Below are 12270 nucleotides of genomic sequence, written 5' to 3' on the forward strand. Positions count from 1 at the left end.
TTGAGATGGACATGGAGAAGAGGCGAAATATACAACAGAGAAAAGGGGGGCAGAGCATGTAGGGAGAGAAGGCGGGGAGAAGAGTCCATGGTTAGCAAAGTTGGATTGGTTCATAACATCCATAAGACAGAAAAGGCAAGTTAACATTCCAAGCGGTTTATGGAGAGCAGATCTTACTTCCTACCTTGGCGTCTTTCACACAAGTCATCCCCATAACTTTTTTTTTAACACACTCTCCCTAGGAAACATTTTAAATAGGATTTAGGTTGCTACATTTCAACTGACAGCAACAACAGCAACAACAACAACAACAACAGAACTGGAAGTTTTCTTCATTTTTTTTTAAAACGGTGAGAGATTTTTCACTTTGGAGTGCATCTGAGCAGAAGAGGCATTGGAAGGAACAAAAAAGCATTCCGTGACATGCTGGCGGGGCGGGGGGGGGGGGAAGAGTAAAAATAAAATTGCAGTAAACAGAGCCTTAAATCAAAAAAGTCAATTCAAGCAACTCCCCCTCACACTGCTGGTATTAATGAAATCTGAAGCTATTTTTACCAGCTTTTGGCAAAACGCCTGTTTTGGTCATAACGGCAGAAGGAAGAAAAGCGTGCCAGTCAACGCTCGTCAGCAGTTTTATCCTGTCAGCTGCTTGAGTTGTGTGCGAAAGGAGCCCAAGGAAACACTTCCATTTTTGTGCAAGATTGTTGGTTTTCTCTCCCCCCAAAATGCTTTTTCCCCTCAAGTTTCTGACTGCAAACTGAGGGACACAGTGTAGGTGGGTCCATCCATTGATTTGCTTTTCTGAATCAAAACGAAAAACACAGTGAACTCGCTTGGACCAATACAGGTAGTCCTCACTTAGCGACCATTCGTTTAACGACTGTTAGAAGTTATGACAGCACTGACTTACAGTCAGTCCTCACACTTACAACTGTTGTAGCATTCCCACAGTCACATGATCAAAATTTGGGTGCTTAGCAACCCGCTTGCACTTGCAACTACTGCAGCATCCTGGGGTCACATGATAGCCATTCATGACCTTCCCAGCCGGCTTCCAACAAGCAAATGAATGGGGGAAGACTGATAAGCGTGATTCGCTTAACAACCACAATGATTTGCTTAATGACTACAGCAAAAAAGGTCATAAAATCGTGTATGATGACCACATCACTTAGCGACAGAAGTTCCGGTCCCAATTGTGGTCGTTAAGCGAGGACTGCCTGTATGTTGCATTCTACAGGGCACGTTTACTAATACTCGTGAAGGGATTTGCTTGCAGGAGGACAATTCAGAAATGTTACATTCAGCTTACACTGCATTATATGATAGAGCTTGGTGAAGCTTTGAGGAGTTGATCAGATCTCCAAATTGAATCAGGAAGCTGAATCAACTCGCGTGCTTCTGAATTGGACGAGCTTTCTGAAAGCCCTTGTTTTCTTCATGTTTTGGTTTTCCCATCCGAAGTGAGCAAAATGAATAGACTGGTTTCTCTTTTTAAGTTGGCTGGTGATCCTTAAAAACATATTAAGATCATCAGTTGACTTAAAAAGGAATCTTTATTCAGAACAATGGGCTGTGTCTCTGACAGTTCGAACAGGCTGTGTGTGTGTGTGTGTGTGTGTGTATTCTTTCCTCTCCTTTGCAGCATGCATCTGAGTAGTAGAGCCGTTCCTGGGATTCCCCCACCCTTACCATCTGGAAATGGTAGCTGAGATTGTTGCAGGCAATCCTAGGTCATCTTTGCCTCCCTCCCCGGGTGAAATTGCTCAGAGAGGGAATCAGTGCTGCCTCAGGCCGCCAAGTGCTGCACCAACCATGGCAATCCAATGTTCTTTTCTGAGACCCATTTGAGCCACGTGCCCGTCCTCCATCACAACTGCGCATGACTGCCTGAGCCCCAGATATTACTGGAATGCAGCAGCCAACCTCAGCCTGTAATCCTGCCAGCCGCAAAATGTTCCCCAAGGAAGTCCAATACAGATGCATGTTTTTGGTCCAGCAAGTCAGGGCATCCTCCCCCTTCCATCACCGATGCCTCTGAGGATGTGGAAAAAGCAAACGAGGGGTCCTCCTTCCCCTTCTGTAGAAGAACTGCGTGTTGCACTGTCTTCCCCACAGGCAAACCTTGTGCCCACAGGAACTCCTTCACCAGCTCTCCCCCCACCCCAGGAAGCCGTTCCTCCCTGTGTGTGCCTCCTGCTTTGCCTCCAGCAACTGTTCTCCCCCCACCCGAATCTGCAGCCCACCACATTCAGAATCCAGCTTTTAAGAGAAGCAAAGTCAGCTTCCTATGCAAGCAACGGCTTGTCACTCATGGTCCCAAGGTTAAGGAAGAACGTTCATGTGGTCACCCTGAACACCTTTTAGCAAGGAGCTAAGCCCTGTGCTGGAAAAGTGCTGCTCCTCAGCTAAAGCCCACATTCCACAGGCACCACTTCATCTTGGGAGAAACTCTTTCGGTCAAATCAGATCCACTAAGTGCATCCAGACCAGTTATGCTCCAGGGGCCAGTGGTCATCTTCAAATACCCTAAACGAATTCCTCTAATCCTGGAGTTTTCCAGTTGCGTTGTCTTTACAGCTTCCATTATCCCAGAGAGCTCTCGTTATCTCTAGCCACTGAGGAATATTGGAGGGCGCAGGGTTGGAGAAAGCTCTGACATCATCTGTTGTGGGTTAGGAGGGGGACTATCATCCACAGCAGGCATTCCAGTGCCTTCCAAATGCTTTGGATCACAGTTTCCATGGTTCTTTGCTAATAGCTGGGGGCAGGGGTGAAGTTCAAGCCATAAGGCAGTTCCTACATTGCTATCCTTGGCTGGCCCATGGATATGAAACTTGCTTTTCCAGGTTAATTATGCACCCCAAGGCAATTCGTTTACGATGAGTCTGCTCAGATGCTCAGCAATACCATCTATTTGTCTGGCCCAGAAGATTTTTCTCAGGCGGGTCTATCTCAACGGAACTTCCTTTGGGGTGATTGGGAGTCGACTCCCATAGAGGGAAGGGATTTTAATCGAGCCACAAAGACTCTGCCATTCCCACCTGCCTTTAATCCATTGATCTGGAAAGTTTGTGAGATTGTGTTCTGGGTATAGCACTATGTAATAAAGGAAGTTTATACTGCCAATTGCCAGGACCTTGTCAATGGTGCTGTGTAGATGGAAGTTTGCAGGATGCTGGAATATTTATTTATTTTATTTATTTCAATTTATTATAGCTGCTCAACTCCAACAGACACTTTTCTCCATGTGCCCAGGCTGTGAAAGGGTAGGATGCAAGAGTTTCCAGATAGTGAAAAACTCATATCTTGGGAAAATACAGGTAGTCCTCACTTAACGACCACATAGGGACCAGGAAACTGCTTGTGAAGCAGTGTGGCTGTTAAGTGAGTCACCATGTGAAAACCAGACCTGATTTTATGACCATATTATGGCAGGCAGTAAGTGAATCCAACTTCCCCAATGGACATTTTTTGCCATAAATGGGCAAAGAAGGACACAAATCGCAATCACATGACCATAGGACACTGCAGCTGGTCGTAAATGCGAGCTGGCTGCCAACTGCCTGAATTGCTAGCATGCGACTGAGGGGGTGGCGTGACATTTTGCGATGGTTGTAAATGTGAGCACAGGTCGTAAAGCCCTTTTTCTGAGGCTGTCGTAACTTTGGACCCTCATTAAATGAATGGTCATTAAGTGAAGACTACCTGTAAAGAGGTCCAAAACTTCTAGGTTTTGACAGCTTGTTATCCTTCTGATGAATTCCAGAGAGAAATTGGTTATTGGGCTACTTAACAGGGCACCGATTGGAAATCACAACCCTTCAGATGGGTGTGAATGGGTACTGTAAGCAACCGTGATTCACAGTGTCTTTTTCCTTCCTCCCGGGATTTAAGCTGAAGAAAATTCACAGCTGCTCGTTTGGAGAGCTGCCAAGAATGGCCCTGCAGGCATTCAAGGAGAGCTCTAACTAGACTCATTTCCAGTTTTCCAGTGAAACCGAGTTTGGCATAGAACAATTTGGGGTTCCACTATGATTCTAGGAATTCCACACCCTTTCCAGATGGAAAACCACCAGGGTAAAGGGAATTACTGTCATAGTTTTGCTTTTTAAAAAGCCTAGTTTGCCTTTCCTTTAGACCGTCTGCTTGTCTCTTCAGCTCAATGCAGAAACATTAAAGGCCAAGTACCCAGGACAATGGGATTATGACGAGGAGTGACACAATCCTATAAATGATAACAAAGGCTGAAGCTCAGCCTTTGCATTGATCTTCCTTCTTTCCTTCTTTCCTTCTTTCCTTCCTGCCTGCCTGCCTGCCTTCCTTCCCCCTTCCCTTCCCTTCCAGTCAGTCTTGACTCCTGGCAATTGCCTAGACTTGTCCCTGCAGTTTTCTGGGCAAGAGTTTTGGAAATGTTACCTTCTTACATTCTTCCTAGGGCTGAGAAGGAGGGACTGGCCCAAAGTCACCCAGCTGGCTTCATGCCTAAAACAGGACTAGGACCCACAATCTCCCAGTTTCTAGCCCAGTGCCTTAACCACTACTCCAGATTGGCTCTTATATATCGATGGATATTACTCATACATATATTAACTGTCTAATCTGTCTCCTTGGGTAGGCTGGATTTTTGTTTTAAAATTTATACTCAGGTTTTCCTGGAGCAACAGAGTACTGGTAGTTCTCAACTTATGACCATTCATTTAGCAACCATTCGAAGTTATGACAGCACTGAAAAAAGTGACTTATGACCAGTCCTCGCACTTATGGCTGTCACAGGGTCCCTGCAGTCACATGATTAAAATTTGGGTGCTGATGACTGGCATGTATTTATGACGGCTGCAGCATCCTGGGGTCACACGATTGCCATTGCAGCCTTCCCAGCTGGCTTCTGACAAGCAAAGACCATGGGAGAAGCTGGAATCGCTTAACAACCATATGATTCACTTAACAACTGTGGCAAAAAAGGCCATAAGATTGGGCGTGACTGACTTAACAACCGCCTCACTTAGTGATGGAAGTGCTGGTTCCGATTGTGGTCATAAGTCGAGGACTGCCTGTATACACATATAGAGGCAGGGCTGGGTGTGTGAATTTGTCTATGTGAGGTTGGGGGAATTAACTGTTGAATGGTTATGAATCTGCTCCACCCAAGCAGCCTCATGACTCACAGAAATGCATCACTGGAATAATCCTCTCTTCGCCGTTTCTTCTGGTCTGCCACGGCTAGTCAACTAAGTTCAGATCCAGAAGTTCTGCCGCACAGAATAACTGTTTTCACACAGCACACCTCCCCACCTTAGACCCAAACCTAGCAAAGGGCTTTTCACAAGACACTGATTTAGTTGCATGCTACAATTGGTTAGAGTTTTAGGTGCTCGTATGTGTGGTGCTAACCCAAATAATGGGTTAATTCAGCAAGCAAGTTCCTATTGTAAAAAGTGAACTGGTGATGTCATCTCTCATTAACACTGTGCCTATTTTAGCCAATCAAGGGCTGGCTAATTGCTTAGGAACGGAGAAGCAACGAGTGCGGTTGGTTTGCCAGAAATCCAATCTCCAAATCATGCTAAAAAAAGAATCATGCCCAAAGCTCTGGGAATGCAATGGCTTAGCATCCAGGAAAAACTGAACTAGATCAGCTGCTGGACTGACTTGGTATAATTATTATGTGTGTAAGAATTCAGTCATTCATTCTGAACCACAAGGAGGGGAATCTAAGTTCTTGTTTTAAAGGCAAAGGATTTTGCACATACTTCTTACATCCAAATCTTTGCAGCATAACTACCGCTTAGCCAGTTTCATGACTTAACCCATCCAACAGTATGTGCCAAACGCCCCCCCCCCGCCTTTTTTGTTCTCTTTTTACAAACAAAGCAGGAGCAGCTGTGCTTGTCTACTCCAGGATAGAGACAAGGAGAACTAGATCCAGCCCCATCAAGAGCCATAGACTAAGCATCTTGGAACATTTTCAGGCATCCAGCTCAGAGCTAGAGTTAATTCTGCAGAAGCCACTTTCACAAAGTGCTTGGCTCAGTCGATCATCCGCAAGCTAGACGTTTGTGTATCAGTGCGCTGCAGAAAACACAGAAGCAGGACGTAGTGGGAAAGGGGGCAACCTGATCTGGCAAGGAGATGCATTTGCCATTTAGCGACACCATAACCCTGTGGCTATTATAAAAACAAGCCTTTTGCCTTACTGCCAAAGGGTGTCAGTTTCACTCCAGGCGAAGGGCTTTAGGAAAACCCGTGCTACTTCTCCGAGAAACAGGTTTTGACTGCTCAAAATTCCTCCTCCAAACCATTAAGTTCCCTAGGTGTATAATTCTATATTCAAAACTCGCTGTTGGATGAGCCTAGACCAGGGTTTCTCAACCAGGGTTCCGTGGCACCCTAGGGTTCTGTGAGAGCTCACTAGGGGTTCCCTGGGAGATCAATGTTTATTTAAAAAATTATTTCAAATTCGGGCAACTTCCCGTTAAAAAGGTAAGTTTCATTCTTTATTTGTAGCTTAAGAACACAGTTGATGCAAATATACAAGCCTACACATGAAATGAATATAATGATTTTGTAACTTCTGGTCTGTATTTGAGCCTGAATGTGCAGGGGTTCCCCGAGGCCTGAAAAATATTTCAGGGGTTCCTCCAGGGTCAAAAGGTTGAGAAGGGCTGGCCTAGACCATTCTTTTGATCAAGTGAAGCTTTGTTTTTCATTTTAAGCTGCAAACTCTTGGGACAATTACACTCGGTTTTCAGCCCTTGATGGTGCACTGGCATTTTGGAAGAGTAAAAAAATTCTAACCTTGGCTACTGAACTTAGCACAGCTTGTGAAATTGTCCTTGATTCTCAGACACTTCTGCCTTCTGCTGAGATAGCCACTTTGCACTCATCAACCTGCACTTTATACCCAAACGCACCAACTCTCCCCAACTTGGTACTCTTTGGATAAGTTGAGATCGTAATTCCCAGAGCTCCCATCCACATGGCCCAGTGTGGCATCCATGAATGGAGAAACTTGGATTCAAATTCAACCTCAGCCAGGGACAATTGGGGCATGACTTGGGGGCAGTCGTAATATTTCAGCCCAGTTGACCTCAAAGGGTTCTGGTTTGGGGTTAAAAATGGGGAAATGGGGTGCTACTCATGTCGTCTTGAGCTTCTGGAGGAAAGCTGGGAGAGAAATCTATCAGGCAAGCAAATAAATTAAAGAGCAGCATTGCGCCACGGCCCATCAGATCGCTGATATTTCAGCTCAGTTCACACAATGCCCAACACCCGGATTTGCCCAAACCTGGTTTTTGATTAAACCACAACCTAGCTGGGTTCCCTGACTGCATTAAGCCTTCAACTATAGAGTGCACACTACAATGGCTGGGTCCGCCCAGGGCCGCAACTAGGGTCTGTGTCACCCGGGGCAAACATGGATTCTGCACCCATTTTGGCGCCTCCCCAGAGCTAATTTTGGCTCCCCACCAGCGTGGCGCCCAGGGCACATGCCCCTGCTGCCCCCCACAGTTGCGGCCCTGGGTCCGCCCAATACAGTAAGCCAAAACCAAGCCCAGCCACTGGTGCTTTTGCATGGATTCTGTGTTCCCTTCTCTCTGACTCTTTTAGAGATGTCCCTGTTCCAGACAAAAAAAGGTGTGTGTGTGTGTGTGTGTGTGTGTGTGTGTAAATACAGAGAGTCAGAGTACTACTCCGCATCTGGGAAAGGGGTGTGCAGTCCATGAAAACTGATGCCATCACTGGACATGATGGTGCCCCAAGTCTTGTCGCTGCCACAGACTTGGTTGGGATCCAGCCTCTATGGAGAAAGGGCATCCATTTGTGGGTCGCAGCAACCAACTCCCGAGCAGCCTCATGGGAGGTGTGGCCCTGAGCTGGCGGAGACCCCCTGGTTTTGGACAGAGGCTGGAATGTCCCCTTCCCCTTTCTTTCCCCCTCCCAACCTTCCGGGAGATTGTCCGCTCGGTCCAGAGAGAGGGAGGGGGGGTGGGAGAGGGAAGGAAACTGCCCCGGGCCGCCGTTAGTCAAAGTAGCGCTGCGTTTAACCGACGCCCCACGCCCCCAAGTTTCCAGCATCTCACACTGGACGGTGCACTTAAAACCCGCCACGCAACCAAGCTCTCCTTTAGGGACTGGAGAGGTTCCCACCTGCCGCCGGCTTTCTCTCGGGGCTGCCTCGCGCCCCACGGACGCCCCCCACCCCCAGCTGATGCCACCCCGCTCCCTTCGGCCCTCCATCCCCCGCCTCCCCGAACCTCTCCACCCCGCCCTCCGCTTCCCCGCCTCGGCTGCGCTCCCGCCGCTGCTCCCCAGCTTTTCCCAGGACCCCCTCCCGGCTCGGAGCCAGAGCGCCCAGTCGGAAGCGAGGGGGGGTGCTCTTTGGAAAGCCGGCTCGGCTGCCCACTCCCAGCAGGGCTCCCCACCGTTTTTTCCGGAATCCTACCTAGGTCGGCAGCGGAGAAATCAAACGGCGGCTCTGCAAATTCCCCGACGGCGAAGACGGCAGAGGGAGAGAGAGATCCGGGCTGGGCTGGGCTGGGCTGGGCTGGGCTGGGTCGGGCCGGGCATCCTCCTCCTCCTCCTCCTCCTCCTCCCCCGCGCGCTCCGCCCAGCGCATTGAAGAGCCGAAGGCCACGCAGAGCGGCTCGGGGGAGGAGTCCCCAGCTGGGTAGAGCCAGCGGGCCGGCCGGGCGACTGGCCGGATTGGCGATGCCGCTGTGCAAAGTCGCTGTGCGACCCCCCGCCCGCTCCATCCCACCCATTGCAGAGCGGGTTGCGCGCGCGCAAAGCCAGGCTGTTGGGCTCGAGAGTGGTTATTCTCCTGCGCACGCCAAGAAACCCCCCAGTTCGACCCTGAGCTGCACGCGGCTTCCCTAATGAAGCCAGCCCGGCCCCCACTTGCTCCTCCTTCGGATTCTCTCGGCTGGCCCTCGGAATGACTGCCCGTGCAGGTGGAGGGCTGGTTTTCCCGCCCCGCCGTGGATTCTGAAACAGTCGAAACAAGCAGTTCTAGGCTTGCAGAAATGTTTAAATTTGCAGAAATGTATATGTGTTCTTGCTTATACTGATGATCCCAATTTATGTACCCTTCTTAGGCAGTCAACTTGTTCACGAGTCAGATTATTCGTGGCCAGATAAGCCTTATGCCCGTGAACTACAGTGCCCTTCATCCTCAGGCCCTGTGGTTTGGGATGATGATACTCACACCTTCAGAGATGGAAGGGGGCTGTCCTGAAGCCCCCATCAGAGCATCCCTGTCTGTCCTCCTTCTGCTAGAACATAATAGATAACCTGAGGATACCTGACTGGGGAAAAATTAAAATAATACATTTGACTTTCACTTTCTCACCTCTTCATCATATTCATCTGGACTGTGTTGATATCCAAAGGGATGATTTTGTTTGGTCTTGTGCTATGGTGTTCCAGTGTATTTCTGTGTTTCTTGGTGGTAGCCAGAACACTGAAATACATCTCATTAAAAAAAAAAAAAGCTTCCCTTTTTATTGTTAATTTCAGGATGTTGGAAAGAGAACTGGGGAGAGTTGTAAAGTCTGAGTCACTTCTCCAAGGGGGAAGCAAATAAAGATAATCCAGCTGTAAGAGGAACATTTCTGGAGGAACAACATAACAAGCCCTGAGAATGATGGAAAAGCAAACAAATGATCTGACAAAGGTGGAACATCTTAGTATAAAAGGGCTCTCCAAAGTTGGTCACTCTTTCATGACTCCTTTTCTTCAAAAGATCTACAACACCCAACATTTCACATCTGGCCATTCCTGGCTGCAGCTGCTGGAAATTATAGTTCAGTTCAGGACAGATCATCATTGAGAACATCTGTCTGTGTGGTCCCTAAGAATGGATCCCACTTGATGGCACTTAATCAGTCAACCATTGAGGAGGTGCTGGTGCCTAAAGGCATCAAACCAGCCTTTCTCAACCCTGGAGGGACGCTTGAAATATTTTTCAGGCCTGGGGGAACCCCTGCACATTCAGACTCAAATATAGGCCTGAAGTTGCAAAATTACTACATTCGCTTCATGGGTACGCCTGTATAGATGCATTAACGGAACCCTGGGGTGCCACAGAACCCTGGCTGAGAAACCCTGCATTAAACTAATGCTCCACCCTGATGTTGCTATTACATTTCTGGGCTCAGATATCTGTGACAGACCTATCTGTTTCATACATGACTTTGCAGGGCAGTTTCACAATCCCAGCTGAAATTGACATCACTGAATGCCAGGGAATCTTGCCATAAAAGTCAGTTTCACTTGACAGATGAAAACACCAGTGTGATTTGCACAGCAGTAGACAGGTTCGCAAAGGATTCAGTGCAGTATTGTTCTTCCACTAGAAGTTGTGCATGTGTGTTCCACTAATAATAATAACCTCTTGGGGACACAATATTTGTCCAACGTTTTCTGAGACAACCCATGTCTTTGTCTGATCAAGAAGGCTTGCAGTGAAAAATTCTCCTTGTTTTGGCTCTGCAGACTCCTAAGAGCAATAGAAACTTTCTGAGATAGTTATATTGGTGTGCGAAATACCCATTTTTGAATTGTTTGTTTGAGAAGCTACCTTATCAGGGAAACTTGGAATATATTTGTGGTTACAGGCTTTTTCCTCTTTTCATTTGTTGGGTTGTGTTTTTTTCTTCTCCTTTTTTCTTGGTGTATGGTGAGCTGTTCATTTTACTTTATGTATGTTGGTTTGAAAATGGACTAATTCTTCTTTAAAAAAAAAAAGATTAAGAAGTCACCTTGCTTTCATCAACCTAGGTTGACGGGGAAAACCAATACATCCCCAAACGCCCATCGCCATATAATGATATAATGATTCTTTGTATTCTGCACATAATACCAATTATGCAATTTTACCAAGAAATTGTTTTTAAACATACCAGGGAGTTTTTCTTTGTGTTTAAGCCTGTTTTGCCCCTTTCCTTGATGTGTTGGGCACTCTGATTTCCATGGTGTGTATATCCTGGCTGATAGAGAAATGAATTCAATCACACCAAGGAGCTTCTGGATTGCAACAGACAGAAGATCCTTTTGCACATCGGTGTGAGGTGTAGTATCCCTTTAAATGCTGAGGCCGGACCGGGCCTAAGCCAGTTCAAACTTTATTACATTCTCCTTTTAAAGCCGACGTGGGTTTTCCCCTTCCTTTTCCAACCACGGGGTAAGGCTGCCATCTAGCGTCCAAGAAAAGGTGGTGCATCGCGTTTCATCGCACGTCGTCCCTTTTTCTGACTTTTGCCAGCATTTCATGAACGCGAAGCCCCAGCGGGCGGATCATCCACACAACCTTCCTCGCCTGGTTACTGGTTAACCCGTGTTTTGGCTTTGCACAATGCACTGAACTGGCCACTAACCCATAACTAACCCATACAGCAGGCTAAGTTCCAGCAAATGAACCATGGTTAGGATTAAATGACTTCGTTCTCATAAGCTGCTCCTGTTTTATGCGGCTTTGAGTTCTAATTTATTTATTTATCAAATTTGTCGTTGTCCTTATCGTGTGTGTCTTGGCATGATCAGCTCAAATGCTTTATGTGTTACTATTAAGAATAATAAAATGACTTATTATTATTTTTTTTTTTAAATATCCCCTGGAATCACAAAATCCTTGACTAGCAAGTAGTTTAGCAAACTTGCAGGCAGAAATTCAACTAGTCGAGCTAAGCCAGCAGGAGAGGGCGCTTGCCCGTTGAATGCAGGCCTGCTGAAGGCGGAGGGGAGGGCCTGGGCGGGTGGGCGGAGCCAGAACGACCGCGGGCGCAGCTCATTGGCCAAGCTCCACGGCTTGACGTCAATTCCGATTTTTTTAAAATCCCCCTTCTGTTATGCCCGCCCATTTCGGGCTCGCGCGCCGGACGGCTGGCTCCTCCCCTTCGGCCTGCGCCTTGTCCCCTCTCCTATCTGCGCATGCTCTTTGCTTTAAGCCGCCCAAACAAGAGCCGGCTTTTTTTTTCCTTAGCGCAGGCGCTCTGGGCCGGGCCTTCTGCCCCGCCTCCGCGCTCTCTCCAGAAAAGAGAAAATCCCCAAACCACAAAACCACTCTCCCGACCGTCACCCCCTTCGGCCCCGCCTCCTCGGCTGTCCCGATTGGCCCTCTCCTCTGTCGCATCCCGCCCTCCCCCGGCCGAGTTTTGTTTCGCGTCGCCCACCCTCTTCCTCCCGGAGGAGAGATTGGGCGGCTGGACTGGCCCGGCCGGCCTCCCGGCCCCGCCCCGCCCGAAGTGGGCGGGGAAACCCCGCGGAAAG

General features: G+C 48.0%; 1 protein-coding gene across 2 annotated transcripts in view; it reads right to left on the reverse strand.

Annotated features, from left to right (window-relative positions):
* The window catches only part of GSN (gelsolin), a 40779-nt gene extending 32313 nt beyond the window's left edge, over positions 1–8466 (reverse strand). The window contains exon 1 of one of the 2 annotated variants that reach the window (XM_063316498.1): positions 8447–8466. Coding sequence is in view for 1 of the 2 variants with exons in the window: in XM_063316497.1 (XP_063172567.1) it covers positions 185–214 (30 nt within the window). In the remaining variant the exon portion in view is untranslated. Of the gene's footprint in view, positions 1–184; positions 224–8446 lie in introns of those variants that run through there. The other variant, XM_063316497.1, reaches the window with a different exon arrangement.
* Positions 8467–12270: the final 3804 nt, after the last annotated feature.

Source organism: Candoia aspera, chromosome 16, assembly GCF_035149785.1.
Source record: "Candoia aspera isolate rCanAsp1 chromosome 16, rCanAsp1.hap2, whole genome shotgun sequence".
Classification (NCBI taxonomy): Eukaryota; Metazoa; Chordata; class Lepidosauria; order Squamata; family Boidae; genus Candoia; species Candoia aspera.